Source organism: Trichechus manatus, unplaced genomic scaffold (assembly GCF_000243295.1).
Source record: "Trichechus manatus latirostris isolate Lorelei unplaced genomic scaffold, TriManLat1.0 scaffold00179, whole genome shotgun sequence".
In the NCBI taxonomy this organism is placed as follows: domain Eukaryota; kingdom Metazoa; phylum Chordata; class Mammalia; order Sirenia; family Trichechidae; genus Trichechus; species Trichechus manatus.
The window spans coordinates 1,816,239-1,833,367 of record NW_004444115.1 but is presented as its reverse complement, the minus strand read 5'-3'; the positions used below and the strand labels follow the sequence as shown (position 1 = coordinate 1,833,367).

The window sequence follows — 17,129 nt, the reverse complement described above, 5'->3', positions numbered from 1 at the left end:
AAGGAAGATATTCTACATCCTACTTCGGTGAGTAACATTTGGGGTCTTAAAAGCTTGTGAGCAGCCATCTAAGATACATCTACTGATCCCACCCTGTCTGGAGCAAGAGAGAATAAAGAAAACCAAGGGCACAAGGGAAAGATTAGTCCAAAGGACTAATGGACCACAACTACCACAGCCTCCATCAGACTGAGTCCGGCACAGCTAGATGTTACCTGGCTACCATTACCAATTGCTCTGACAGGAATCCCAATAGAGGGTCCCAGATAGAGCTGGAGGAGAATGTAGAACAAAATTCAAACTCACAAAAATAAGACCAGATTTACTGGTCTGACAGAGACTGAAGAAACCCTGAGAGTATGGCCCACAGACACCTTTTTACTCAGTACTGAAGTCACTTCTAAGGTTCACACTTTAGCCAAAGATTGGACAGGCCTACTTAAAAAAACAAACCTGTTGCCATCATTTCAACTCATAGCGCCCCTATAGGACCCCTGATGGCACAGTGGTTAAGTGCTCAGCTGCTAACTGAACTGAAGGTCAGCAGTTCAAATCCAACCCACCAGCCGCTCCATGGGAAAAGATGTAGCAATCTGCTTCCGTAAAGATTACACCACAGGTTCTGCCTCCCACTTTGGTGAGTGGCGTCTGGGGTCTTAAAAGGTAGCAAGCAGCCATCTAAGATGCATCAGTTGGTCCCAACCCACCTGGAGCAGAGGAGAATGAAGAACACCAAAGACACAAGGAAAATATTAGGAGACAGAAAAGGCCACATAAACTAGAGACTTCGTCAGCCTGAGACCGGAAGAACTAGATGGTGCCAGGCTACCACGAATGACCGCCCTGACAGGGAACACAACAGAGAGTCCCCGACAGAGCAGGTAAAAAGTGGGTTGCAGAATTCAACTTCTGGTAAAAAGATCAGACTTAATGGTTTGACTGATAATGGAGGGACCCTGCAAGACATGACCTCCAGACTCTTAGCCCAGAACTAAAACCATTCCCCAGGCCAACAGCCAAAGATGAGACTGGACTATGGGACATAAAATGATACTCGTGAAGAGAGTGCTTCTTAGCTCAAGTAGATACATGAGACTAAATGGGCAGCTCCTGTCCGGAGGCAAGATGAGAAGGCAGAGAGTGTCAGGAGCTGGTTGAGTGGACATGGGAAATCCAGGGTGAAACGGAGGAGTGTACTGTCACATTATAGGGAGAGCAACTAGGGTCACATAGCAATGTGTCTGTAAATTTTTGTATGAGAAACTAACCTGAATTGTAAACTTTCACGTAAAGCACAATTTAAAAAAACAAAAAAGATTACACCATAGGAAATCCTATACGGCAGTTGTACACTGTCCTGTAAGATCGCTATGAGTCAGAATCAACTCCATGGCAGTTGAGTTTGGATTTTGGTTACCACAGGTTTAGTGGCTAGTATTTACAACACATATTTTGAGGGGAACACAGTTCAATCCATAACAGTAATGTATCAATATTGGTTCATTAATTTTAACAACAACCATATTACTAATGTAAGCTGTTAATAAATAAAGTATGAGGGGATATATGAGAATTCTACCATCTTCTCAATTTTTCTGTAAATCTAAAACTCTCAAAACTAAAGTCTGTTAAAACTATGTAACATCACTAGCATTAGATAGGTACTGTCGACTTACTGAATTGACCCTGACTCATGGTGACCTTATGTACAACAGAACAAGACTGACAGGCAGGTGGTGGTCACTGTTGTTGTTATTTATTAGGTGCCGTTGAGTGGTTCCAACTAATAGTGACCCTATTTACAACAGAAGGAAGCACTGCCTGGTCCTGTACCATCCTCACAATCGTTTCTGTGTTTCAGCCTGTTGTTGCAGCCACTGTGTCGGTCCGTCTTGTTGAGGGTCTTGCTCTTTTTGACTGAGCATCTACTTTAGTAAGCATAATATCCTTCTCCAGGGACTGATCCCTCCTGATAACATGTCCAAAGTACGTGAGATGAAGTCTCACTCTCCTTGCTTCTAAGGAGAATTCCGGCTGTACTTCTTCCAAGACAAATTTGTTCATTTTTCTGACAGTCCATCGTATATTCAATATTCTTCACTAACACCATAATTCAGATGCATCAATTCTTGTTCTGTCTTCCTTATTCATTGTCTACCTTAGTCCTCAAATTGACATCTTTGCTTTTTAACACTTTAAAGAGGTCTTTTTGCAGTAGATTTGCCCAATACAATACGTCATTTGAACTCTTGACTGCTGTTTCCATGGGCGTTGATTATGAATCGAAGTAAACTGAAACCCTTGACAACTTCAGTCTTTTCTCCATTTATCATGATGTTGCTTATTGGTCCAGTTGTGAGGGTTTTTGTTTTCTTTATCTATATCTTGAGATATAATCCATACTGAAGGCTGTAGTCTTTGATTTTCATCAGTAAGTGCTTCAAGGCCTCTTCACTTTCAGCAGGCAAGATTGTGTTACCTGCATATCACAGGTTGTTAATGAGTCTTCCTCCAATCCTGATGTGGCGTTCTTCATATAGTCCAGCTTCTCGGATTATTTGATTATTATATGATTATTATGTGAGTCAGAACTGACGCAACGGCAGTGGGTTTGGTTTGGTGGTCCCTAGCACTAGGGAAATGCAAATTAAAAATACAATGAGATGTATACTTATCAAAACAGCTGAAATAAAAAAATAGTGATACTGTATTCTGGCAAAGATGCAGAAAAAAAGGATCTCATGCATTACTGATGGGAGTGTAAAATCATACAGCCTCTCTGCAAAATAGTTAGGCCAATTTCTCAAAAACTAAACATACACTTACCATATGACCTAGCAATTGTATTCCTGGACATTTGTCCCAGATAAATCTTATGCCCATGCAAAAACCTGTACGTGATTGTTTATAGCAGCTTTTTTGTTAATGGCCAAAAACTGGAAACAGCCAAAACGTCTCTTGGTAGGCAAATAGTTAATCCATACCATGGAATGCTACTCCACAATAAAAAGGAAAGAACTATTGATACATACAACTTGGATCAGTCTTAAGAGCTTAATGAATAAAAGCCATTCTCAAAAAGACACATACTGTATGGTTCCATTTATGTATATAACATTCTTGAAATAACAAAATGATAGAGATGGAGAACAGATTAGTTGTTGCCAGGGCTTAGGAATGTTGGAGATGAAGGGTGTGACTATAAAGGGGTAGCACAAGGGAGGTCTTCGTAGTGATGGAATAGCACTGTATCCTGATTGCTGTGGTGGTTACATGAATCTACATGTGATAAAATGACATAGAATGATACACTTCATATCAATGTCACTTACCTAGTTTTGATACTGTACTATAATTATGTATGATTATTGTGGGAAACTAGGTGAAGGGATCAGTCCCTGGAGAAGGACATCATGCTTGGTAAAGTATAGGGTCAATGAAAAAGAGGAAGACCCTCAATGTATTTTTAATAACAGCTTTAGAGATATAATTTACGTATGGTATAATCTACCTATTTAAAACATACTCAGTGGTTTTTAGTATATTTAGAGTGGTGCATCCACTGCCACATCGTTTTAGAACATTTCATTACTCCAGTAAGAAACCTTGCACCCTGTACCCCTCACCCCAGTTTCCCATCCTCCCCAGCTCTACACAACCACTAATGTACGTTCTCTATGGATTTACCTATTCTGGAAATTTCATAATAAATAGAATCATAACAACATGTGACCTATTGTGTCTGGCTTCTTTCACTGAGCATAATGTTTTCTAGGTTCTTCCATGTTGTAGCTTATATCAGTACTTCTTTTTATTGCCGAAAAATATTCCATTGTATGATTATAGCACATTTTGTTTGTTCATGTGACACTTGGTGGACATTGGGTTGTTTCCACTTGGGACTTTTATGAATAATGCTGCTGTGAGTCATCATGCCCAGCCCTCTACGTGCTTGTAAGCATCACACATGGAGCAGTGGCTCAGTTGAGCAAGGGTCCAACTCATAAAGACCATTTCCCCTTTTGTAAGAGTATAATATGAACTTACTCTCTTTTTAACTCACAAGTTTAGCAGACTATGTCTTTAAAGCATCTTATGGGATGGAAGAAAAGAGGAAACACTTGTTCATGTTGTTGACCTCTGTTCCTAATGACTTAAATTCAGAGAATTTATTTAGGTATGTTTAGGTAAAGAAATCTTGCCATTTAGGCTAATGACTTTAGCTTTGTAAAAATTTAAATACTTTTATATGGTTCCAGAGGAGAAAAAAGCTATGCTGCAGGAAATAGCTAATCAAAAAGGAGTATCCTGTCGTGCTCAAGGCTGGAAAGTCCACCTCTGTGCCGCCCAGTTACTACAGCTGGTAGGTAAAGTGAGACTTCGTGCTGAAGAGAAGAAAAGTTGCTGGAGACATCTGAGCGTTTGAGTGATTTCTGAAGCATTCCCAATTAACATGGGTCATGGTAGAATTTTTTTGTGTGCTGTATAATGCTTATAATTTAAATATATCTTAGTTCTGGTACCCAGGACCAAAATACATCGAATAGCCTCAAAGTTTTCCCATTTTTGGAGTAACAGTGATTTGAAAAACATTGCTATGAGTATCTAAAATATGTATTGCCTTGGTTGGATTTTGTACTTAGCAGAAAAACAAATTTCTGTGACAGTTATAGGCATGTCTTTTGAGGAATTGTGAATTCAGGACATTATTTAAAAGTTATCCTTAAAATGGACACTTAATTTTGGCAAATTATGATGTAAATCAGTGCTGATCAGTTTCCCTTACTGTGTATTTACTTCTTGGGAGAAAGGACTTTATCACCTGATCAGCTCTTGTACCAGTTTACAAAGCTAATTCAAGGTGGGTTCATTATAGAAGTGTAGTTTGCCTGAGTTAGAAAAATTTCTCTGGGGTCACAGTGCCTTTTTTGTGTTGCAGACGAATCTAGAGCATGATGTTTATGAAAGACTCACCAACTTACAGGAAGGGATTATCCCAAAGAAAAAAGCAGCAACTGATGATGACCTGCACCGAATAAATGAGCTGATACAGGTTCGTGTGAGCCCTTTAACTGCTGAGCATCCTCTCTCTGGAGTGTCACTATAAAGTCTTATTCTCTCCTCCATCCACTCATAGCTTTCATAAGTCATTACTTCAGCCTTCATTACCAAGAAACATTAAGACCTTTTTTCCATGCAAAAGCTTCAAAATGGCATCAGCCCAGTTGGTGTGAAATTCTTTAAAAGCCATGTAGTCCTCATGGTTACTGATGGATGATGTCCTGTCTTTGTTACAGGGAAATATGCAGAGGTGTAAACTGGTGATGGATCAAATCAGTGAGGCCAGAGACTCCATGCTTAAAGTGTTAGATCATAAAGACCGTGTCCTGAAGCTGCTAAACAAGAATGGGACTGTTAAGAAAGTGTCGAAATTGAAGCGGAAGGAAAAGGTCTAGGCCCAGGAGAATCAGGACTTTGGAAACAGAATTTATGAATAATGATGGTGGGGGGGGGTGGGGTTGGATATTTTCAAAGTGGAACATTGAAATAAAGGAAGCCTTCCTTAATTCACATGTGAAAGCAGAGGGACCCATGGCACCCAGTGGCAGAAAGGATCAGAGCCGGCTGGCACCGTGAGCCCACTTCTCGTTTTCAGATGTTTCCCTTTCAAACTTGCTCTGCGATCATTAATGACTCCTGATGTGTCAGTGTCTGCCAGTTGGAATCAGTGACAGAAATGGCTGGCTGGCATTTTTCAGCCTCTGGTTTATAAACTATATTTATCTGGTGGATTCCTGCAGGAGCCACACTGAGCCTGGACTGAACGTATCCACTTGGACCATCTGGTATCTATCTACACTGAAAATAAAACCTCTTCCCCTCACCCTGGTCGGTTCTTATTCTGTCTTACCTTCCAATGCCTGAGCTGGCCTTTCACAGCAGTGCCCCAGCACCAAAAAAGCTGCCGTATTTCACATTCTAAAGGGGTTGAACTATTAGTTCTTGTCATTTTTTTAAAGAGCTATTTCAGAGTGAAATTGTTAGAGTGTCTGTCCTGTGTGTGTCAGACCTGGGTGTTGACGTTCAGAGCAGACAGCACTGTAAGCTGCTCTGAGATCCTGGTTCTGAAGTACACTCTTGGATATCTGTACTTCTGTAGCTGGTGTGATGCTGTTAATTTGTACGTACCACACATCTCCAAAATCAATAAAGGACTCAAAGAGGTTTTTGTACATGAGCAGTTTGTACCTTTTTATCAAGTCTATCAGTGCTGTACCAAATATCACTTAAGTGTTACCCTTCTGTAGTTTCTCACACATTGATGAGAATCTCCTCTGTTATAGTTGTTATTCTGCATGAAGAGTTCCATTTAGCCCAGTTTTTTAAAGATCTCACCATGCTAAAGTCTGTCAGCTCTTGGTTTTCCTAAATGTCAGACTCAGTTTGTCCTAGTGCTAATATAGATTGATCAAATTCCAGGACATTTAAGGCTATAGGTCTAGGGTTGGAGCTTTCAGGTGTGCAGATCCTCTTCCTCTGCGGTAGCTTCAGTGGTAATGTAGCCCAGGCTTGCTCACATTGAGGACAAGCCCAGCCATCTCCCTCCCTTCTGGCCAGCCTCCGTGTGACAGTAAGATTGTTTCAGAGCCTACTGCTTCTGGAGACAAGACCTGGTCATCCTCCCTTATGACACTTGTAACCAGATACCAGCCTGGGCCTGGGGCTCTTCTCTTTGCCCAACCCGAAGAGATTGAGACAGGAAGTCTGTGCCAGTTCTGTCCAGGTCTTTGGGCTTCAGGACCAACGCTGTAGCATGCTTGAGACTGCTTTCCTCCTACTGGAATGGTAAACTCTTCCATCTGGTGTGAGATTGGGGTGAAAAGACAGAATACATACCTTTGGCCTTCCTTGGGTTAATCAACTTAGGCCTGCATTACCTAGGCTAAAGAAATCCTCAGCCGTCTAGCCTGGTTCACCCAAGTTTTTTACAGGGATATGGAGCTGTGATGGTTAATGTCACGTGTCAGTTTGGCCAGGCTATAATTCTCAGTGGTTTGGCTGACACTGTATCACCTCCCATTTTGTGATCTGATGTGAGCAGCCCGTCAGTTGAAAGAGGAGTTTTCTTGAGGGTGTGGCCTGCATCCGTGATACAAACAAATGTTCCAGTAAAGCTCGCTCTTTTCCTATCCTGCAGTCTTCTCAGCATCGAGCCCTGGTTCCTGGGATGTAAGCCAGCGTGGGCCTCCAGCCTGTCACCTGACCTACAGATTTTGGATTCACCAACCCCCACAACCCCATAAGCCAACAGAGACCTCTAGACCTACAGGTTTTGGATTCATCAGCCCTTGCAATCACTTGAGCCAGCGGAGATCTGACCCTCGAATTTGGGACTTGCCAGCCCCCACGATTGGCATGAGCCATTTTCTCACAATTGTGTGAGCATTTCCTTGAAGTAAATCTCTCTATATGTATCTATATATGTTTCATTGGTTTCGCTCCTCAACCCAGAGTAAGACGTTTGGTACTGAGAGTGGTTCTAGAGGAACAAAATCTTAAGGATGAGTTTTCTGAATTGGTTCTCAAGTCTGGCTGGTCTTAAAGGCACTAATGACTCTAATTCAGCAGTGAAGAGGACACTGCTAACCCATGGCATGAAGTGGCAGTAGAAATTTGTAAAATACCCCACCATTGGATAAAATATTTGTGAGAAACAAGACTGGGTGATGGTGTATTTGATACCCTTCAACATTTCTGTTAAACAGAAGCATAGGGAGGCTGATTGGTTGATCCTGCTTTCTATAGTCAGAGTGGTGAAAGAAAAGGATGAGCTCAGGGCTTCAGAGTCATACAGCTCAAGGGCTGCATAAAAGGCCTCAAAGTTACCACTTGTGCCCTGAAAGAAAGCCTTATTATACTAACAGCTGATATTGCAGAACACCAAACCTAGAATCTTATCCTAAGAGTGGCTAAATTACGGCAATTCAGTTTCCAATCTCGAATGGTGTCTAAAGTTAAAGTGAGAGCAATAATTGGGAAGAAATGGGATCCTGAAACTTGGGATGGAGACATCTGGGCAGGTAATTAGGAAGCTGGGGACATGGAGCCCCTAAATTCTGTTGAATCACTCTTGCTAACGGAACCAGCCCTCTCACTCCTATCTGAAGAGATTATTCCAGCTTTGCTAAACCACCCTCCCCAGTAAAACCATTATCCCTTCCACTGCTCCGCTGCCATCTAATGAGATTAACCCAGCTGTGTCTGAAGAGTCTTTGAGACATTGGGGCATCGCTTGAGGCAGATTCCTTACAAGACATTGCTGAATGTCCCCAGGACCACCCCTGCCACGAATTTTTGCTTCTAGACTTCATAACTAGACTTAGTCCTACGAGTCCCAAGAGCAACGTACAAAGTGTGACCCATGAGATAACAATACACTACAAAAAAACTGCTTGATTTTTCTAATATGTACAAACAGAAACCTGGGAAATATATGTGGGAATGGCTCTTAAGGGTATGGGATAATGGTACAAGGAGCAAAGTTGGTTAAGTCTGAGTTTATTCATATGGGCCCACTGCACAGATTCTTCATTCAGTGTTTCAGCTTGAGAGATTAGAAAAGGAACCAATAGTTTATTTGGTTGGTTGACTGAAGCATAGATTAAGAGGTGGCCTACACTAAATCAAGTTGAAATGCCAGAACTGCCTTGGTATACTGTGGAAGCAAGCATGTTAGAGTGGATTTATCAGGTTGGACGCACAGACCCACCCAGAGGATGCACCTTTCACCACAACTGTGAGGAACAAATTTGTAAAGGGAGCCCCACCGTCCTTGAAGACTGCTGTGATTGCTGTTTTACATAGATCAGATTTCACAGTGGGAGCTGCCCTAACTGAATTAAGACACCTAACTACAATGGGGCTGATTAGACCCTGGGATGGCAGGGGCCAAGTGGCGGCGGCACTTAATCACGAAAGACAAGGTAGGTGTGGGTAACATAATGGACAGCAGAGTCAAAGCAGTAATTAGAATAATGTGACTCACACGGACTTATGGTGTTGGCTACTTAATCATGATGTCCCTAGGAGAAACTGATGGGTAACCTACAAAATATTTCCTTGATCTCTACAAGCAGAATAATTCTAGGTGAAGTAAACGACAGTCTAACTTGAATCACCAGAATAAAGAGTCACAGCCCCTCAATTCCCATACTTGAACCAGTTTAAAGACCCACAACCCCTCGAATAAAGGGGAAGCTGAGTCCCCTTGAGGAAGGACCCTACTACACTGCTAAATTTTATACTGTTAATCTTTCTCCTAGCTTTCCCCAAAGGGATCTATGGCCTTTTATGAGAGTGACCATTCATTGGGGAAAAGGAAAAATCAGACTTCAGGAATTACTGGAGACTGATTCTGAACTGACACTAATTCCAGGAGACCAGAAATGTCACTGTGGTCCACCAGTCAGAGTAGGGGCATATGGAGGTCAGGTTATCAATGGAGTCTTAGCTCAGGTCCGTCTGACAGCAGGTTCACTGGGTCCCTGAACCCACTTAGTAGTAATTTCCCGAGTTCCAGAATGCATAATTGGAATACACATACACAGCAACTGGCAGAACCTCCACACTGGATCTCCAACATGGGAAAAGGGCAATTATGTAGGAAAAGCCAAGTGGAAGCTACTAGAACTGCCCCTACCTAGGAAAATAGTAAACCAAAAGTAATACCGCATTCCTGGAGGGATTGCAGAGATTACTCCCACCATCAAAGAGCTGAAGGATGCAGGGGTGGTGATTCCCACCACATCCCCATTCAACTTGCCTACTTGGCTTGTGTAAAAAAACAGATCTTGGAGAATGACAATGGATTATTGTAAACTTAACCAGGTGGTGACTCCAGTTGCAGCTGCTATTCCAGATGTGGTTTCACTGCTTGAGCAAATTAATACATCTCCTGGTACTTGGTATGCAGCCATTGATCTGGCCAGTGCCTTTTTCTCAATTCTGGTTTCAAAGGTACACCGGAAGTAGTTTGCCTTCAGCTGGCAAGGCTAGCACTACACCTTCACTCTCCTACCTCAAGGGTATATCAGCTTTCCAGCCTATGTCATAATTTAGTCAGCAGGGACCTTGTTTCCCTTTTCCTTCCAGAAGACGTCATACTAGTCCATTACACTGATGATATTATGCTGATTGGACCTAGTATGGAAGAAGTGTCAATGACTCTAGACTTACTGGTAAAATATTTGCATGCCGTAGAGGGTGGGAAGTTAACAAAAATTCAGGTGTTTTCCACCTCATGAAATTTTTAGGGTTCCAGTGGTGTGGGGCACATCTGGCTATTCCTTCTAAAGTGAAGGATAAATTATTGCATTTTCACCCACACCTAAAACAGAGGCACAATGCCTGGTGGATCTCTTCAGGTTTCAGAGGCAATATGTTCCTCATTTGGGTGTGCTACTCCGACCTATTTATCAAGTGACTCAAAAAGCTGCTAGTTTTGAGTAGGCCGCAGAACAAGAGGAGGTTCTGCAACAGGTTTAGGCTGCTGTGCAAGCTGCTCTGCCACTTGGGCCATATGATCCAGTTGGTCCAATGGTGCTTGAAGTGTCAGTGGCAGACAGAGATGCTGTTTGGAGTCTTTAATAGCAGGCCCTTATTGGTGAATCACAGCTTAGACCCTTAGGATTTTGGAGCAAAGCCCTGTCATCCTCTGCAGGTAAACTGCTCCACTTTTGAGAAACAGCTTTTGGCTTGTTACTAGGCCTTAGTGGATACTGAACACTTTGCCATGGGACACCAAGTCACCGTGCGACCTAAGCTGCCCATCACAAACTGGTTGTTGTCTGAGTTGTCTGAGTTATAAAGTTGGACGTGCACAGCAGCACTCCATCATTAAATGGAAGTGGTATACCAGCATACATCGTTTTTCTGTGCTTCACTTTATTGTGCTTCACAGATACTGCGTTTTTTACAAATTGAAGGTTTGTGGCAACCCTGTGTCAAGCAAACCTATCGGTGCCATTTTTCCAACAGCGTGTCCTCACCTCGTGTCTCTGTGTCACATTTTGGTAATTCTCACAATATTTCAAATTTTTCTTTATTATTATATCTTACGGTAATCTGTGATTAGTGATCTTTGATGTTCCTATTGTAATTGTTTGGGGGCAGCCCAAACCATACCTATATAAGATGGCAAACTTAATAAATGTTGTGTGTGTTATGACTGCTCCACTGACCAGCCGTTGCCCCATCTCTCTCCCTCTCCTCAGGCTCCCTATTTTCTCAGACACGACCATATGGAAATTAAGCTAATTAATAACCCTACAATGGCCTCTAAGTGTTCAAGTGAAAAAAGAGTTGTATGTCCCTCACTTTAATCAAAACCTAGAAATAATTAAGTTTAGTGAGGAAGGCATATCGAAAGCCAAGATAGGCCAAAAGCTAGGCCTCTTGCACCAGTTAGCCAAGTAGTGAATGCAAAGCAGAAGTTCTTGAAGGAAATTAAAAGTGCTATTCCAGTGAACGCACGAATGATAAAGCGAAACAGCCTTATTGTTGATATGGAGAAAGCTTTAATTGTCTGGTTAGATCAAACCAGCCACAACATTCCCTTAAGCCAAAGCCTAACCCAGAGCAAGGTCCTAACTCCCATTCTATGAAGGCCGAGAGAGGTGAGGAAGCTGCAGAAGAAAAGTTGGAAGCTAACAGGAGTTGGTTCATGAGGTTTAAGGAAAGAAGCCATTTCCATAACATAAAAAGTGCAAGGTGAAGCAGCAAGTTATACAGAAGCTCTAGCTAATTGATGAAGGTGGCTACACTAAATAACAGATGTTCAATGTAGATGAAACAGCCTTATATTGGAAGAAGATGCCACCTAGGACTTTCATAGCTAGAGAGGAGAAGTCAATGCCTGGCTACAAAGCTTCAAAGGACAGGCTGACTCTCTTGTTAGGGGCTAATGCAGCTGGTGACTTTAAGTTGAAGCCTGTGCTCATTTACCACTCCAAAAATCCTAGCGCCCTTAAGAATTATGCTAAATCTACTCCCTGTGCTCTATAAATGAAACAACAAAGCCTGGATGACAGCACATCTGTTTACAATAACATGGTTTACTGAATATTTTAAGTCCTCTGTTGAGACCTATTGCTCAGAAAAAAAGATTCTTTTCAAAGTATTACTGCTCAATGACAATGCATCTGGTCATCCAAGAGCTCTGATGGACATGTACACAGAGATTAATGTTTTCATGCCTGCTAACACAACATCCATTCTGCAGCCCATGGATCAAGGAGTAATTTTGACTTTCAAGTCTTATTATTTAAGAAATACACTTCATAAGGCTATAGCTTCCATATATAGTGATTCCTCTGATGGATCTGAGCAAAGTAAATTGAAAACCTTCTGGAAAGGATTCAGTATTCTAGATGTCATTAAGAATATTTGTGATGTCAACATTATGTAATGACATTACATTAATGTAATGTCAACATTAACAGGAGTTTGGAAGTAGTTGATTCTAGCCCTCATGGATGACTTTGTGGGGTTCAAGACTTCAGTAGAGAAAGTAACTGCAGATGTGGTGGAAATAGCAAGAGAACTAGGATTTTAAGTGGAGCCTGAAGATGTGACTGAATTGCTGCAATCTCATGATAAAACTTTAATGGATGAGGAGTTGTGTCTTCTGGATGAGCCAGAAAAGTGGTTTCTTGAGATGGAAACTCCTCCTGGTGAAGATGCTGTAAACATTGTTGAAATGACAACAAAGGATTTAGAATATTACATAAACTTAGTTGATAAAGCAGTGACAGGGTTTGAGAGGATTGACTCCAATTTTGAAAGAATTTCTACTGTGGGTAAAATGCTATCAAATAGTATTGCATGCTGCAGAGAAATATTTCGTGAAAGGAAGAATCAATGCTGCAAACTTCATTGTCTTATTTTAAGAAATTGCCAGTCACCCCAACCTTCAGCCACCACCACCCTGATTAGTCAGCAGCCATCAACATTGAGGCAAGACCCTCCACCAGCAAAAACAAGGCTCAGGTGATGGTTAGCATTCTTTAGCAATAAAGTATTTTTAATTAAGGTATATAAGTTGTTGTTTTTAGACATAATACTATTGCACACTTAATAGACTATAGTGTAAACATAACTTTTATATGCACTGGGAAACCAAAAAATTTGTGTGACTTGCTTTATTGAGGTGGTCTGCAACCAAATCCACAATATCTCCAAGGTATGCCTGTATACAAGATCGGCCTCGAGCAGGACCTGAAGGCACAAGTAATTTGCATGAGGAAGTGGTCAAAATGCACACGGTCCCCCACTCCTGTCTCCCAATCTGCACCTATGGCCTCATGGGGAGTTCCTTACAATCAGTTGACTGAGGAACAGAAAACTCATGCCTGGTTTACAGATGGTTCTCTAGGCACCACTCAAAAGTGGACAGCAGCAGCACTGCAACCCCTTTCCGGGACAATCCTGAAGGACAGTATTAAAGGGAAATCCTCCCAGTAGGCAGAACTTCAAGCAGTACACCTGATTGTTCATTTTACTTGGAAGGAGAAATGGCCAGATGTGGAATGGTATACTGATTCATGGGCTGTAGCCAATGGTTTGGCTGAATGATCAGGAACTTGGAAGAAATATGATTGGAAAATTGGTGACAAAGAGATATGTGGATAGACCTCTGAATGGGTCAAAGAAGTAAAGATATTTGTGCCTTGCGTGAATGCTTACCAAAGAGTTACCTCATCAGTGGAGGATTTTAACAATCAAGTGGATAGGTTGATGCATTCTGTGGATAACAGTCTGCCTCTTTCCCCAGCAACTCCTGTCACTACCCAATGGGCTCATGACAAAGTGGCCGTGGTGATAGGGATGGAAGTTATGCATGGGCTCAGCAACAGGGACTTCCACACACCAATGCTGTCTTGGCTATAGCCACTGCTGAGTGCCCAATCTGCCAGCAGCAGAAATCAATACTGAGTTCCCAATATGGTATGACTCCTTGGGTCAATCAGCCGGCAACCTGGTGGCAGTTTAATTACATTGGACCACTTCCATCATGGAAAAGGCAGTTTTTTGTTCTTACTGGGATAGACACTTACTCTGGATATGGATTTGTCTTCCCTGCATGCAATGCTTTTTCTGCCAAAACAACCATCAGTAGACTTACAGAATGCCTTATCCATCTTCATGGTATCTCACACAGCATTGCCTCAGATCAAGTAGCAAATGAAGTGTGGCAGTGGGCCCATGCTCATGGAATTGACTGGTCTTACCATGTTCCCCATCATCCTGAAGCAGCTGACTTGATAGAATAATGGAATGGCCTTTTAAAGACACAATTATGGTGCCAGCTAGGTGGCAATACCTTGCAGGGCTGGGACAATGTTCTCCAGGAAGCTGTATGTGCTATCAACCAGTATTCAATATATGATGCTGTATCTCCCATAGCCAGGATTCATAGGTCCAGGAATCATTGGAAATGAGTGTCACCACTGACTATTATGCCTGGTGAACCACTTGCAAAATTTTTGCTTTCTGTCCCCATGACCTTGTGCTTTGCTAGTCTAGAGGTCTTAGTTCCAAAGGAAGGAATGCTCCCACCAGGAGACACAACATTGATTCCACTGAACTGGAAGTTAAGAATGCCACTTGGCTACCTTGGGCTCCTCATGCCTCTGAATCAACAGTCAAAGAAGGGAGTTACTATATTGGCTGGTGTGATTGATCCTGATTATCAAGAAGAAATCAGATTAATATTACATAATGAAGATAAAAAAGAGAATGTCTGGAATACAGGAGGTCTCTTAGTACTGCCATGCCCTGTGATTAGAATCAATGGAAAACTACAGCAACCCAATTCCAACATGATTACTAACGGCCCAGACCCTGCAGGAATGGTTTGGGTCACTCCAGCAGGCAAAGAACCAGTACCTGGAATGCATGCTGATGGCAAAGGGAAAATGGAATGGGTAGTGGAAGAAGGTAGTTCTAAATACCAGCTATGGCCATGTGACCAGTTGTAGAAATGAAGGCTGTAACTGTTTTGAGTATTTCTTCCTTGTTTTGTTGTGTGTGTGTACATATATATGTATATATAGTAAATATTTTCGGTTTCTTCCCCTCCCTTATCCCATTACGCATTATAAAATAGAAGATATAAATGGGGCTAGTGCATTTTTGGTTGTACCCATGTTAGTTGTATCATGTTAGGCACAAGTATGATTCTATAGTTGTCTTTATGTAGAGATTAAGTATGGTTTAAGATGTGTATAGGTGCCAAGTCAACAAGGGGTGGACTGTGATGGTTAATGTTTGTGTCAACTTGGCTAGGCTATAATTCTCAGTGATGTGGCAGACACTATGTTCCACCATTGCACTTTGGAAGCAGATAACTTGTATTCTAGATTTCACCAATGAAGAGGAATTTTGCCCTAGAATGGAATTTGGACTTGGAATTGATTTAAGACTTTTGGGATGATATGATGGGGTGAATATGTTTTACATGTGGCAAGGACATGAATTTTTGGGGGCCAAAGGGTGGAATAACTAACTTCATTGTGGCATATTTTACATAGAGTAAAATGCTCAAATCTTAATTGTATATTTCTAAGCATTTTGACAATTAGATACACCAAGTAGCCAATACTCTGTTAAAAATAATCAAAACTCAAAGAAATTGAAAAAAGTTTATTCTGAGCAGTTATTCTATATGCATATAGTGAGACCATTCTGATTCCAAAAAAGAGCAAATGGTTCGTAGTAAGCTAATTACAATGAGGCTTATAAAGAGAAGAGGAGGGAGAAGACTAGAAGATCAACCACTGGCTACTTTTAAGAGGACTGATTGAATGTTGCCCGCCACCATTTACTGAGATACACTGATATCAGATTACTAGGTGGTCTCTGGCCCTCCACCCAACTGTAGCCATGATACCTTTTGAAGTTCAAATTAAGTAAGCCTGGCTAGAACAAGAAGAAAAGATTAGCAACTTTGGGTGAAAAAAGTGGCTGGCAGGCTTAATTTTGGATCAGGAATTTTTATGGTTAATATTTGGTTTTGTGGGTAAGAAAAACCTTAAAATCAAAGTAAGGTGTCTGTTAATTTTTCTCTGTGACAATCCCAATAAAGATACATGGTATTTACATCATCCCAGAAAGCGTGCCCTTTTATAGATGATACTCCACTGCCCCAATCTCACAAAGGAGGGTAATCTCCTGTCTGTCACCATAGATTAGTTTTTTTTTTTTAATTTTGATCTTATTGTTGAGAATATACACAGCAAAATATACACCAGTTCAACCATTTCTACATGTACAATTCAGTAACATTGATTACATTTTTCAAGCTGTGCAAATATTCTCACCTGGGCAATATGTGTACTAACTGTTTAATGAGAAACTATTCTGTAAACTTTCATGTAAAGTACAAAAAAAAAAAAAAGAATTATCTATGTAAGATCAAATTGACAACAGCAACTCAAAAAGTTTCATGGGAAGCCTAGGGGACAGTGACTTCAAGATGGAATAATTTGGAAAAGGATAGTGAGAACAGCAGCACAACTGGAAGAATGTAATCGATGTCACTGAATTGTACATGTAGAAATTTTTGAAATGGTGTATCTTTGGCTATGTATATTTTCACCAAGGTCGAGAGGGAAGAGTGTTGATGTGTCGTGGGGTTATTAACAAATGTCATAAAACAATATGTGTACTGACTGTTTAATGAGAAACTATTCTGTAAACCTTCATCTAAAGTACAATAAAAAAAAAATTAAAAAAAAATATTCTCACGCTCCTTTTCTGAGTTGTTCTTACCCCATTAACATAAACTCACTGCCCACTAAGGTTCCTGTCAATATGATCCCACACAGATCGTTCTTAAAAGACCATAATGCTCAAGGCAGACATTTTTTACCAGTTAAGCTAACCTATGATTAGGTTTTAAGAAGACTTCAGGGGATATTTTTGGTCTAAGTTTTTTAAAGGTTATATCAGGGCAATAGTTTCAGGGGTTCATCCAGCCTCCATGGCTTCAGAAAGTCTGGAGTCCATGAGAATTTGAAATTCTGTTCTGCATTTCTCCCTTTTGATCAGGATTCTTCTATAGAATCTTT

General features: G+C 41.2%; 1 protein-coding gene across 4 annotated transcripts in view; it reads left to right on the top strand.

Moving 5' to 3' along the window:
* SAP130 (Sin3A associated protein 130) overlaps positions 1–6,238 on the top strand; it is a 92,882-nt gene extending 86,644 nt beyond the window's left edge. For 3 of the 4 annotated variants that reach the window (XM_023741368.1, XM_023741366.1, XM_023741367.1), the window contains exons 19-21: positions 4,260–4,363; positions 4,940–5,053; positions 5,298–6,237. In XM_023741368.1, coding sequence (XP_023597136.1) covers positions 4,260–4,363; positions 4,940–5,053; positions 5,298–5,456 — 377 coding nt within the window. In that variant the 3' untranslated portion in view covers positions 5,457–6,237. Of the gene's footprint in view, positions 1–4,259; positions 4,364–4,939; positions 5,054–5,297 lie in introns of all 4 variants that reach the window. The other variant, XM_023741365.1, reaches the window with a different exon arrangement.
* Positions 6,239–17,129: the final 10,891 nt, after the last annotated feature.